The 12,367-nt window shown below is 45.1% G+C and overlaps 2 protein-coding genes across 3 annotated transcripts; one reads left to right on the forward strand and one right to left on the reverse strand.

Annotated features, from left to right (window-relative positions):
- Positions 1–104: 104 nt before the first annotated feature.
- Positions 105–6,611, reverse strand: myadmb (myeloid associated differentiation marker b). Of its 2 annotated transcripts, none has more exons than XM_069708952.1 (2): positions 6,202–6,611; positions 105–1,096 (listed from the first exon to the last, which is right to left on the reverse strand). In XM_069708952.1, exon 2 carries the CDS (start codon positions 992–994, stop codon positions 113–115), a length of 882 nt encoding a protein of 293 aa, XP_069565053.1. In that variant the 5' UTR covers positions 995–1,096; positions 6,202–6,611; the 3' UTR covers positions 105–112. The 2 variants fall into 2 exon arrangements, with proteins under 2 accessions (XP_069565053.1, XP_069565054.1); XM_069708953.1 differs by lacking the exon at positions 6,202–6,611 and adding an exon at positions 1,316–1,391.
- A 769-nt stretch (positions 6,612–7,380) lies between these two features.
- On the forward strand, positions 7,381–11,718 carry pex19 (peroxisomal biogenesis factor 19). Its single transcript, XM_069708950.1, has 8 exons — positions 7,381–7,476; positions 8,463–8,560; positions 8,935–9,097; positions 9,189–9,274; positions 9,346–9,519; positions 9,590–9,760; positions 10,254–10,298; positions 10,667–11,718. Exons 1-8 carry the CDS (start codon positions 7,413–7,415, stop codon positions 10,751–10,753), a joined length of 888 nt encoding a protein of 295 aa, XP_069565051.1. The 5' UTR covers positions 7,381–7,412; the 3' UTR covers positions 10,754–11,718.
- The last annotated feature ends 649 nt before the right edge of the window (positions 11,719–12,367 follow it).

Genomic DNA, 12,367 nt, shown 5'->3' on the forward strand with positions numbered 1-12,367 from the left:
CCCCAGCAGTAGTACACATCTGAACACACTGCCTGACCCACCTCATGACCCGCCCTCCTCCCCCCTGTCTGACCCGCCCTCCTCCCCCCTGTCTGACCCGCCCTCCTCCCCCTCAGGCGCTGATGAACACCAGGCGTGTGGAGTAGATCAGGTCGGTCAGGTAGAGGATCAAGTTGACCGCAGTGAGCACAGCAACCGCCATGACCTTGTCCCACATACACAGCCCCATGGTGATGCTGCAGTTGTATGGCCGGTCTTTGTTCCCGCCGTGCTTGGGGTCAAAGTTGAAGATGGGCCAGATGATGGTGGCTGACAGATAGAGGACCACGGCCAGCAGGGCGTAGGCAGACAGGAAGCGGGCGAAGGGGAAGGGTAGGCAGCCGGTGCACTCGCCCACACAGAGCAGGATGATGGCGGCCGACAGGATGAAGCAGATGCAGTAGACCGACATGCAGTACTTGAGTGCATCGTGATTGTCGTAGAGCACCGGGTCGCTGACGAAGACAAAGATAATGCAGGCCACAAAGGTCTCGCAGACTTTCAGCAGGCCGGGGGCTGTGGCCATGTAGCCGGCCACCTCGCCTGGACGCGCCTTGCTGATGCTCACCTCGCTTATGTAGGCGATGGTGGCCAGGCAGGAGAAGACGGTGGACACGATGCGGTAGTCTCGCACCGCACTCTGGCCTGTGGACCCCTTGAGGAAGTAGAGCGGGAAGATGATGGAAGCGGACAGGCAGAGCAGGGCAGCGTAGCAGGCGAAGGTGATGGGGAAGTTCTTCCAGGAAACGGGGGCTCTGGCCTGCAGGCCGAACAGCTCCACCAGGATGACAAGCAGCGTGCCGGCGAAGCTGAAGGCCCAGCAGAAGATGCACCAGTCTCCGGTACCGTGGTGGAGCCAGCCGCCGTGCACAGCCACAGAGAAGGCCACGCAGGAGAAGACAAGGGCTGCCAGCCGGGTCCACAGCAGAGGGCTGGAGTGGAGTGCGATCGCCATGACGACAGATGTAACAGGTGACGAGAGAAGTTCCTTTGAGATAGACGTCTCTTCCTGCGGTCGGACCTCCTCAGATTTTTATCAGCAGCCACTCAGAGAAAACTGACAAGAAAAGACAACAAAAAGAATTAGAAACCGTCTTTACGTAATATTTTAAGTGCAACATAGAACCATGTGAGGGCAGGTCGGTCCAAACGGACTCAGTCCTCCTCCAGAACATTTTCAATGCTGTTATTGTATGTTTATGAATGGCTGAAAGAAAAACTCAAATCATGAAAACACAATTTGAAAGCACAAAGAAAGAGAGCACTGTGGTCTCACTGGTCACAGCACATTTCCATATGGTCCAATCGGATCCGACTGCAGACTCTCAGCAGCATTCCTGCTTGAACATTCCTCCGTCCTCGTGTCCTCTGGGACGGGAGCGCCGTCATCGGACTCTTAACATGGACCTGCTGGTTTGTTCCACTCTGCAGGGCGGAGCTTCATAAATGTTGTCTGAGCTCTTTGAGGTGGGCGGGGCTCCAATGGAAAAAAGAAGTGTCACATACTTCAGAGGACCAATCAAGACCCACGTTTTCACTCCTGAAATTTTAAAATTTCTGGTGTGTTTCATTTTGAGTTGCTGCTCATTTGGTGTCATTTAACTGAAGAGTTCTGTTTGGTCGGGTTCACGCTGTTCTGATATCACAGCACAACTTCAGGTTCTCCTTCACTGAGTTCATACAAACGTAGTAGGATGCACTTCGTCTCATGACGGAAGAAAACCTCCAACATCCCGGAGGCCCAACTCACTCATGTTTTTATGGAAGTTTCACCTTTGTGTCTCAACATCGTTTTAAAGTGTTCATTTGAAAACCAGCAACTGTGGACACAAGTCACTTCAGGATGTTGGAGCAACAGCTCACCTGCTTCCTGCCACACCCTCCTCACCCACTTCCTGCTATGCCCACCTCACCTGCTTCCAGTTTCCATCTGTCTCCCCTGCTGCTCTGTGATCAGTCCGTCAGGATATATTGTCCCACTCTCAGTTCCAGGTTGTCAGTCGTTGTCTCGTGTCCGATTCGTGCCGTCTTCTGTCGGTCCATTTGTTTGACTTCAGGTTCTGTCCGTGCTCCTTGGTTGATGTTGGATTCTGATGGGCTCTTTCTGTTTTCCTTCCACAGCTCCTGTTTCGTTGTCTTATACCTGTTTGATGTCTGTCGTGTGTTTGACTCCTCCGGTCAAACCTCGATTGATTTCTCATGAACGTTGGAGCAGATTATTTACATAAAGAAGCTGAAGCTGAACTCTTCATCGACCACGAGGAAGACATGTTTTACTTTTGGTAAGTTGCTTCAGTGAAGAGTCTGAATCTGAGATCTTAAGCCACAAACATACACAATGGACATTTTTACAGTGCAGAGATTTTCTGTCCACACCGGCCGTCCTCCCTCCCGCCCCCCCAACACCTGTCACCCATTTGGCTCCAGAAGCTCTGCGCTACTTGTTCCCAGTTTACACAGAGAGGCCGTTATAAACACGGAGGAGCGGCCCGTTTACTTTTGGCCTGTTAAACATTGTGGGCTGGGAGCGAGAAGCCGAAGTGAGGCGGGTGTGAAACCAAAGAAGACGACAGAAAGAGACAGAAATGGAAAAAGAGACGGTGAAGCTCCTGCAGGATGACTCAGTGGAGGAGGGAGGAAGCTGGGGGAAGCCCTGAGTTTCGGCCACAGAAGGACACATAGTTTAAACAAAGTGATGGAGTGGAATAGCAGCAGCGTGAGTCACTGCCGGGCCCCTCTCTGGCACCACTCCTCCTTTCCTCCCTACCTCCTCCCTGATTCCCTGTCACATTTTCCAACCGACTGATGTGTTCCAGATGTGCGGCAGTCTGAACAACTGCTAACTTTGTCATATTTGCCGTGTGCTTTGCTTTACTCTCGTTTCTTTAGTTTTGGGGGAGACTCCCTCTTTTCCATCAGTCTGTTCAATATTTCCTCTGCAGCTTTAAAGTCAGGCCTCCAATCATGCCTCAGTTAAAACACTAAAATAAACATATAAATGGAAAAATCAAACCTACTGATCAAATATAGTCAGGAAAGAACCAGCATAGGAAAATGGTACAGGAGACAAGAAAAGTGTGGAAAAAGACTTTTCACAGCACATCTTGGAAAACACAAACAGAAGAGGAGCTAGAAATAAGTTCAGATGAAGGGCAGCAAACAGGAAGTGACAGCATGGCGCTCTTCTGCAGCCACCCACTTACATATGACATATTCAGGAAACAAGTGTTTCTGTCAGGCGGAGAGGTCATGTGTGCTTGTTTGGTTGTCATGACACAACATCCTTTACTCAATTTCACCTCTAATCCACTTAGAGAGGGTCGAAGCACAAGACAAGAGCTGAAGACTCGGAGCTCCAGGTTCGTTAAGGCTGCAGCAGCGAGGTGGACGCACAACATCTTTAATTCACTATGTTCACTCCAAACACACAAACACATGTTCACTCCAAACACACAAACACATGTTCACTCCAGACACACAAACACATGTTCACTCCAGACACAAACACATGTCCACTCCAGACACACAAACACATGTTCACTCCAGACACACAAACACATGTTCACTCCAAACACACAAACACATGTTCACTCCAGACACACAAACACATGTTCACTCCAGACACACAAACACATGTTCACTCCAAACACACAAACACATGTCCACTCCAGACACACAAACACATGTCCACTCCAGACACACAAACACATGTTCACTCCAGACACACAAACACATGTTCACTTCAGACACACAAACACATGTTCACTCCAGACACACAAACACATGTTCACTCCAGACACACAAACACATGTTCACTCCAGACACACAAACACATGTTCACTCCAAACACACAAACACATGTTCACTCCAGACACACAAACACATGTTCACTCCAGACACACAAACACATGTTCACTCCAGACACACAAACACATGTTCACTCCAAACACACAAACACATGTTCACTCCAGACACACAAACACATGTTCACTCCAAACACACAAACACATGTTCACTCCAAACACACAACACATGTTCACTACAAACACACAATCACATGTTAAATACAAACACACAACACATGTTCACCACAAACACACAACACATGTTCACTACAAACACACAAACACATGTTCACTCCAGACACACAAACACATGTTCACTCCAGACACACAAACACATGTTCACTACAAACACACAACACATGTTCACTACAAACACACAAACACATGTTTACTACAAACACATGTTCACTCCAAACACACAACACATGTTCACTCCAAACACACAAACACATGTTCACTACAAACACACAAACACAGACACACAAACACATGTTCACTCCAGACACACACACAAACACATGTTCACAGACACACAAACACATGTTCACTCACAAACACACAAACACATGACACACAAACACATGTTCACTCCAGACACACAACACATGTTCACTCCAAACACACAAACACACAAACACACAACACATGTTCACTCCAAACACACAAACACATGTTCACTACAAACACACAACACATGTTCACTACAAACACACAAACACATGTTCACTCCAAACACACAAACACATGTTCACTACAAACACACAACACATGTTCACTACAAACACACAACACATGTTCACTACAAACACACAACACATGTTCACTCCAAACACACAAACACATTCGCTATAAGCACACAACACATGTTCACTCCAAACACACAACACATGTTCACTCCAGACACACAAACACATGTTCACTACAAACACACAAACACATGTTCACTACAAACACACAACACATGTTCACTACAAACACACAAACACAAACACACAAACACATGTTCACTACAAACACACAAACACATGTTCACTACAAACACACAACACATGTTCACTACAAACAAACAAACACATTCACTACAAACACACAACACATGTTCACTACAAACACACAAACACATGTTCACTCCAAACACAAACACATGTTCACTCCAGACACACAAACACATGTTCACTCCAAACACACAAACACATGTTCACTACAAACACACAATCACATGTTCACTACAAACACACAACACATGTTCACTACAAACACACAAACACATTCACTACAAACACACAAACACATTCACTACAAACACACAAACACATTCACTACAAACACACAAACACATTCACTACAAACACACAAACACATTCACTACAAACACACAAACACATTCACTACAAACACACAAACACATTTACTACAAACACACAACACATCCACTACAAACACACAAACACATGTTCACTACAAACACACAATCACATGTTCAATACAAACACACAAACATGTTCACTCCAAACACACAAACACATTCACTACAAACACACAACACATGTTCACTCCAAACACACAAACACATTCACTACAAACACACAACACATGTTCACTACAAACACACAAACACATTCACTACAAACACACAACACATGTTCACTACAAACACACAAACACATTCACTACAAACACACAAACACATTCACTACAAACACACAAACACATTCACTACAAACACACAAACACATTCACTACAAACACACAAACACACCACTAGAGAAAACAGAGCATTAGTGTGTCCCAGTGATCGTTGTGTTTCAGGCTCACGCAGAGGTTCATTCATTGACAGTGAAGGTGGGTGTGCCGCATGCCACACCCCACACACACACACACACACACACACACACACACACACACACACACACACACACACACACACACACACACACACACACACACACACACACACACACACACACACACACACACACACAGCCTACTAAAAACACAATAACAGACATTTGATATATTTAAAACCGTCTGTTTTAAAAGATCCTGTAGAAGTCTTGAACAGCTGATGAATGTTTCGCACCACATATGCTGCACAAAAAATAATACAAATTTGAAATAAAAGTCAAACTTGTTTCAAATCTAAACTCTTTTTTATTTTGTGCCCAAAGATGTCAAAATAAAAGCCCATAAAAATTCCTCTGACAGGGAGTGCTATGTGTTCATAGTACCACAGTCAGGAAACTCGATGCAACATGTTAAGTCTTTGTCTTGTTCTGTGTTTGAGCTTTTCCTTCAGTTGAATCTGGAAGTTTCTTACCTTCCTGGCTGTAGCTGTTCTCTGTTCTCCGCAGCAGTCTGTGGGACTCAGTGGCAGATTGAACTCCTCAGACTGGATTCACCAAAACCAAATTAGGCGTCAAGTGTCTGCACCGTTATTCACATCTGTCAGAGCTCCTCCCTTTCCTCCTCCTCCTCCAAATGTGCCCACACCCAGCAGTGAGGCACAAGTTTGTCCTCCTGTAGCTTTCTTTGTTTGCTGTATTTCTATTGGCTGTAAGCCTCATGAACACCAGAGAAAGAGAATGATTTCGTGTGATGCACAGGACTGATTTGTTTGTATCATGTTAGAAACAGAATTACTGCCAGTCAGAGTTCATGTTATTCAGCTGCTGTGGTTAGACAACATCTACAGGACACCAAACTATTTTAATACAGAAAATCTCTCTGAATCCTGTCTCACTGAAACATCCTGTAAATTATGTTAATAATGTGACTGATGACTGTAAATCCTGATTATATCTAAATCTCCACAAATAAAACAATTGTTAATTTTCACCACAGCACTATTTGAATTGAAGATGCTCTGATTTAGGTTTTGAAGTATTGCTGCTGCTCCATATACTGCTCGATAGCTATCGATGCTCCTCTGAATTATTTCATCCTGTTTGTATGGTTTCTCAGCAACAGCACCGGTTGCCAATGACAACAGTGTTTATTTACTGAGTTTCCTGAAGACAGAGATGTCTGCTATCACACACACATTCTTACTAGATTAGTTTAACTTGTTTAAATCACTCACATTTAAACAATTAAAGTCAGTAGGTGCACCATCATGTCACAGTGGCTCATTGAGAGTCTGTATATCCTCTTCATCACCATCATTCACTATCATTCACTGTTATTAATTATCATTCACTGAATGTTTGGGGAATTTAGAGTTTGGAAAAGGACTGAATCACACTGATGAAACGGGTCGTAAATTATAATTGAGATGTATAAAACGAGCAATAAGAAATAATAAAGATTTATGAAATGATCACTGAATATTAATAAAGATGTAGAAAAGGATCAATAAATAATAAAGGTCTATACATTTTCCTCCTCGATTCGATTGTGTGATTCTTCTTTCAACCACCAGATGGCGAAACATTTCATATAGGCACGTAGTAGTGACGTATAGTTTCCGCGACTCTTTTTCCAACAGGGAAACGTCATTTTTCTAAGACGGTGCTGTTTCAGAGGGACATCATGGCGTCGGGAGAAGAGGAGCTTTCCGGGGGACGCGACGCAGAGCTGGACGAACTGTTGGACAGTAAGTGTTTTTACGGAGAGTCAGTCCGCTGCGTCCCGCCCCTTCCCGCGGTTCGTCCCCCTGCACCGTGTCCGATCATTGGCAGGTCCTCGGTGGACCTCCAGACGGAGTCCCGGGTATCCGCCGCTGCCGTCAGTCAGAATAATCACAAACTCCGACCGTGTAACCCGCCTAAAGGTCCCGGACCACCAGGTCCCGGACCACCAGGTCCCGGACCACCAGGTCCCGGACCACCAGGTCCCGGACCACCAGGTCCCGGACCACCAGGTCCCGGACCACCAGGTCCCGGACCACCAGGTCCCCACACTCTCGCTGGTTCTGCCGATCAGACCTCAGCTGACAAGATTATTAATTACCTGATAATTACCTAAAAATTACCTGATATTTATCTGATAATTAACCTGATATTTATCTGATAATTAACCTGATAATTATAATGATAATTAACATGATATCAACCTGATAATTACCTGATATTAACCTGATAATTAGCCTGATATTAACCTGATAGTTACCTTATAATTAACCTGATAATTACCTAATATTAACCTGATAGTTACCTTATAATTACCTGATATTAACCTGATAATTACCTGATATTAACCTGATAGTTACCTTATAATTAACCTGATAATTACCTAATATTAACCTGATATTTACCTTATAATTACCTGATATTAACCTGATAGTTACCTTATAATTAACCTGATATTAACCTGATAATTAACCTGATATTAACCTGATAGTTACCTTATAATTACCTGATATTAACCTGATAGTTACCTTATAATTAACCTGATAGTTACCTTATAATTAACCTGATAGTTACCTTATAATTAACCTGATATTTACCTGATATTAACCTGATAATTACCTAATATTAACCTGATAGTTACCTGATAGTTACTTGACAGTTACCTGTGTATCAGGTGAGTGTCTGTCTGTCCTGCAGCAGGTCTGGTCCTCACCTGCTCTCTGTGTTTCAGGTGCGTTGGATGACTTTGACCGATCCGCGGCCCCGTCGGACCCGGTGGATCCTGATCCTGCAGCTGCTTTGTCGGCGGCCCACAGCGGTGCAGAGAAGGTTTCTATGTTCTCCTCTTTCTGTTCTCTGAACTGAATGTGTGCAGCATCAAAGATTCTCATTATGGAGGGAGGGAGAGAAGGAGGGAGGGATACTTTATGAATCCCCCAAAGGGACATTGTTTAAGTTATTAGTGAATAAAGAATCTAAACTGTCCTTTGTTTTCCTGCCAACAACAATGAGGCAGGTTTGATGAGCTGTTGTCTGATGTTCTCCTTGTTAGACAGACGCTCCACTTCTCTTCCTTTCAGTTGATTCTTCCAGCTGTGAAACATCCAGCTGATTCAGAACCTCTCTGAGCCGTTAAACAGCTCCAGTAGTGAAGTAGAGAAAGAAAGACTCACTTCTCCGCTGCCTCGTGTCTCCTCCTGCAGCCTCCCCTGCTCGAGGATTGCAAGTTCTTTGAGACTCTGTTTGAGGGGGACACGGCGGCCCAGGCCCGGGACGAGTGGGAGAAGGCCATGACGGAGCTGGCCCACGAGGAACCAGAACTACTTCAGCACTTCCAGAAACTTTCCGAGGCTGCAGGCAAAGTTGGTAAGACCCGCCGACCCGTCAGCTTCACGGATCTTCTTCTGCCGCTTGTTTTGTTCTGGTGCGCTAAATACCATCTGTGCACCCTGAACAGGCACCGACACCGCCTCCCAACAAGAATTCACTTCCTGTCTCAAAGACACGCTCCGCGGCCTGGCCAAGAATGCAGACAACCTGCAGGTGGGTCGAGTCAGAACCGAGATGTGCCGGTTGGGTGAGAAGTCCCGTACTAACTGTCTGTTTCCTGTCAGTCCTCAGGCATGGCTGGAGACGACCTGGTCAAGGCTCTGGAAGGACTGGGATTGGAGGAAGGGGGAGAAGGAGGTGGGGAAGAAGGGAACATCCTGCCCATCATGCAGTCCATCATGCAGAACCTTCTGTCCAAGGAGGTTCTGTACCCATCCCTCAAAGAGATCACCACCAAGGTACGCTCTGCTTCCACACCAGCGATGCTCCTCACTGCTTCAGTGCTGCTTCTAACCGTCTCCCTCTCAGTACCCAGACTGGCTGCAGACCAACAGGTCCAGTCTGAGTCCGGAGGACCAGAACCGCTACGAGCAGCAGGCCCACATTATGGCCGACATCTGCAGGCTGTTTGAGAAGGAGGACGAGGCGGCCGCCGACAAGGAGGGAACGTTCGAGAGCATCATGGACCTGATGCAGAAGGTGATGATGCTGGAGACACACACACACACACACACACACACACACACACACACACACACACACACACACACACACACAGACACACACAGACACACACAAAGACACAGACACACACACACAGTTCTTCACTATTACTTATTATTATTATTATTATATTCTATCACTATTACTTATTATTATTGTCTATCACAATTACTTATTATTATAATATGCTATCACTATTACTTATTATTACTATTATTATTATTGTCTATCAATATTACTTATAATTATTGTCTATTACTTATTATTATTATTGTCTATTACTATTATTATTGTCTATCACTATTACTTATTATTATTATTATTGTCTTATTAATTTTTTGAGACGTGTTGCTGCTAAATTCAGAATGAGTAAAAAAAATTCTGTGAGTTTACATGATTTACAAATCATCACTGTTGTTGTTTACAGTTTTCACAGGCGTCACTCATTCATGTCCTTCTGTTCCTTCAGCTGCAGGATCTCGGACAGCCGCCCAAAGAGCTGGCCGGGGACGCCGTGAGTACATCTGTGTGTGTGTGTGTGTGTGTGTGTGTGTGTGTGTGTGTGTGTGTGTGTGTGTGTGTGTGTGTGTGTGTGTGTGTGTGTGTGTGTGTGTGTGTGTGTGTGTGAGAACAGATCAGATCATCTGAATGAATCACACGTACATTCTCTCGATCAAAGAGGCTCTTTCCATTTGGCTCCTTCCGTCCTGACATATGTGACCAGAAACAGTAGAAGTGGAAAGACTCACCTGTCTCCGTCTAAGACTCACCTGTCTCCGTCTAAGACTCACCTGTATCTCCATGTCTTCTGGTTTTAATCTGAATCATGTGACGTGTCTCTCAGAACGAAGCTTCTCAACAAGGTTATTTTTCTTCCTCCAGCCTCCCGGCTTCAACTTCGACATGGAGTCTCTCAATCTGCCCGGAGGCCCCGGGGCCGCAGCCGCAGAGCAGTGCTCCCTCATGTGAGGAGGAAGAGGAGCAGGAGGAGGAGCAGGAGGAGGAGCAGGAGGAAGAGCAAGAGGAAGAACAGGAGGAGGAGCAGGATGGAGACGGAGGGAGACAGACCAACAACACTGTTCTCTGACAGGAGGAGGAACATGAGGAGACAGGAACACCACACACACACACTGCTGTTTTCCGTGTTCTTCTTCGTCCCGTTAGCCTCATGCTAACATCAATTAGCCACTTCCTAGTTTGAACGGTGCCTTTTGAAAATGACTTCCTGGTTTCTGGTGTCATCATTCGGCTTCAGTTCAGATTCTAATGGTGGGAACCTGCCGCATGGTGCCGGGACCATAGTTGGTGGTTTTTATTTTGTGTTTCACTAAACCTGAACACTGTTAGATATTAACACGCAAAAAACCCAGAAACACGTATGTGTACAAATATTTAAGGAAGTAAAAAGAGCAGAGAGTGAAGAGTTGTGAGATGTTCTGATGGAGGCTGTGAGGATGTAGAGCTGCTGTTCAGAGCGCTTCCTGTGGTTTTAAACCCTCCCAGTGTTCACTGACCGCGTCACCACATCTTCATCAGCTTCTACCAGAGGTGCCGGGCTCACAATGTGTCACATGACAAGAGGAACATGCCTGTAGTTCACACACACACACACACACACACACACACACACACACACACACACACACACACACACACACACACACACACACACACACACACACACACACACACACACACGTGACGTCAGCAGCATGATGTCGGCACCTTCAGCTGGCGGCTTTGTTTACTTTAATCGGTAGACAAACCGTTTCCCATGGCAACCGCAGAGAGAGCTCCAGTAACTACAGGTCGACCAATAACTGTCATAAAAGAGTGATGAAAGGCTGCAGTCAGCTGACCAGAGACCAGCTGGGGGGGTTCACTCTTCGCTTCTGTTTTGTAAATATATAAAATAAAATTATGATATTATGCAACGGTTTTTCTCTCGTGATTTATTTGCCATTATAGCAGCTACATTACTATTAAAAATACAATATATATCATAAACTATCATATTGTGTATATAAATATATATATTTCAAATTAACTTCACTTCAAACACCACTTCACTAACCAGAAGAAGGAGTGATGATCCTTCAATATCTCCCAAACCATAAGTGGGAGGGGCTTCAAATCTGCTGTGTATGCTGACATGTCTCCACCCTCCTGCATACCAAGTTTGGTGCCCATAGCTGCTCCCCTTAGTATAGCTGCCATAGAGTCCCAACCATAACACTTCATATCTTCACTAACCACAACACTTCATATCTTCACTAACCACAACACTTCATATCTCTTCACTAACCATAACACTTCATATCTCTTCACTAACCATAACACTTCATATCTCTTCACTAACCATAACACTTCATATCTTCACTAACCACAACACTTCATATCTCTTCACTAACCACAACACTTCATATCTCTTTACTAACTTTCAAGCTTCTTCTGCAGCTTTCAGCTGACAGGTTTCTGATCTGAGAATCATAGGTGAGGAAACAGCTCCACCACGTGGTCCAGTTAGGATCTGTTCTGGACCTTTCAGTCGACATGGCCTTCGACCAGAGTTTCCGTTGTCAT

The sequence above is a fragment of the Brachyistius frenatus genome, unplaced genomic scaffold, assembly GCF_029030835.1.
Source record: "Brachyistius frenatus isolate BFR_SWC_R1_liver_20210118 unplaced genomic scaffold, ASM2903083v1 Contig_79, whole genome shotgun sequence".
NCBI classification, from domain to species: domain Eukaryota; kingdom Metazoa; phylum Chordata; class Actinopteri; family Embiotocidae; genus Brachyistius; species Brachyistius frenatus.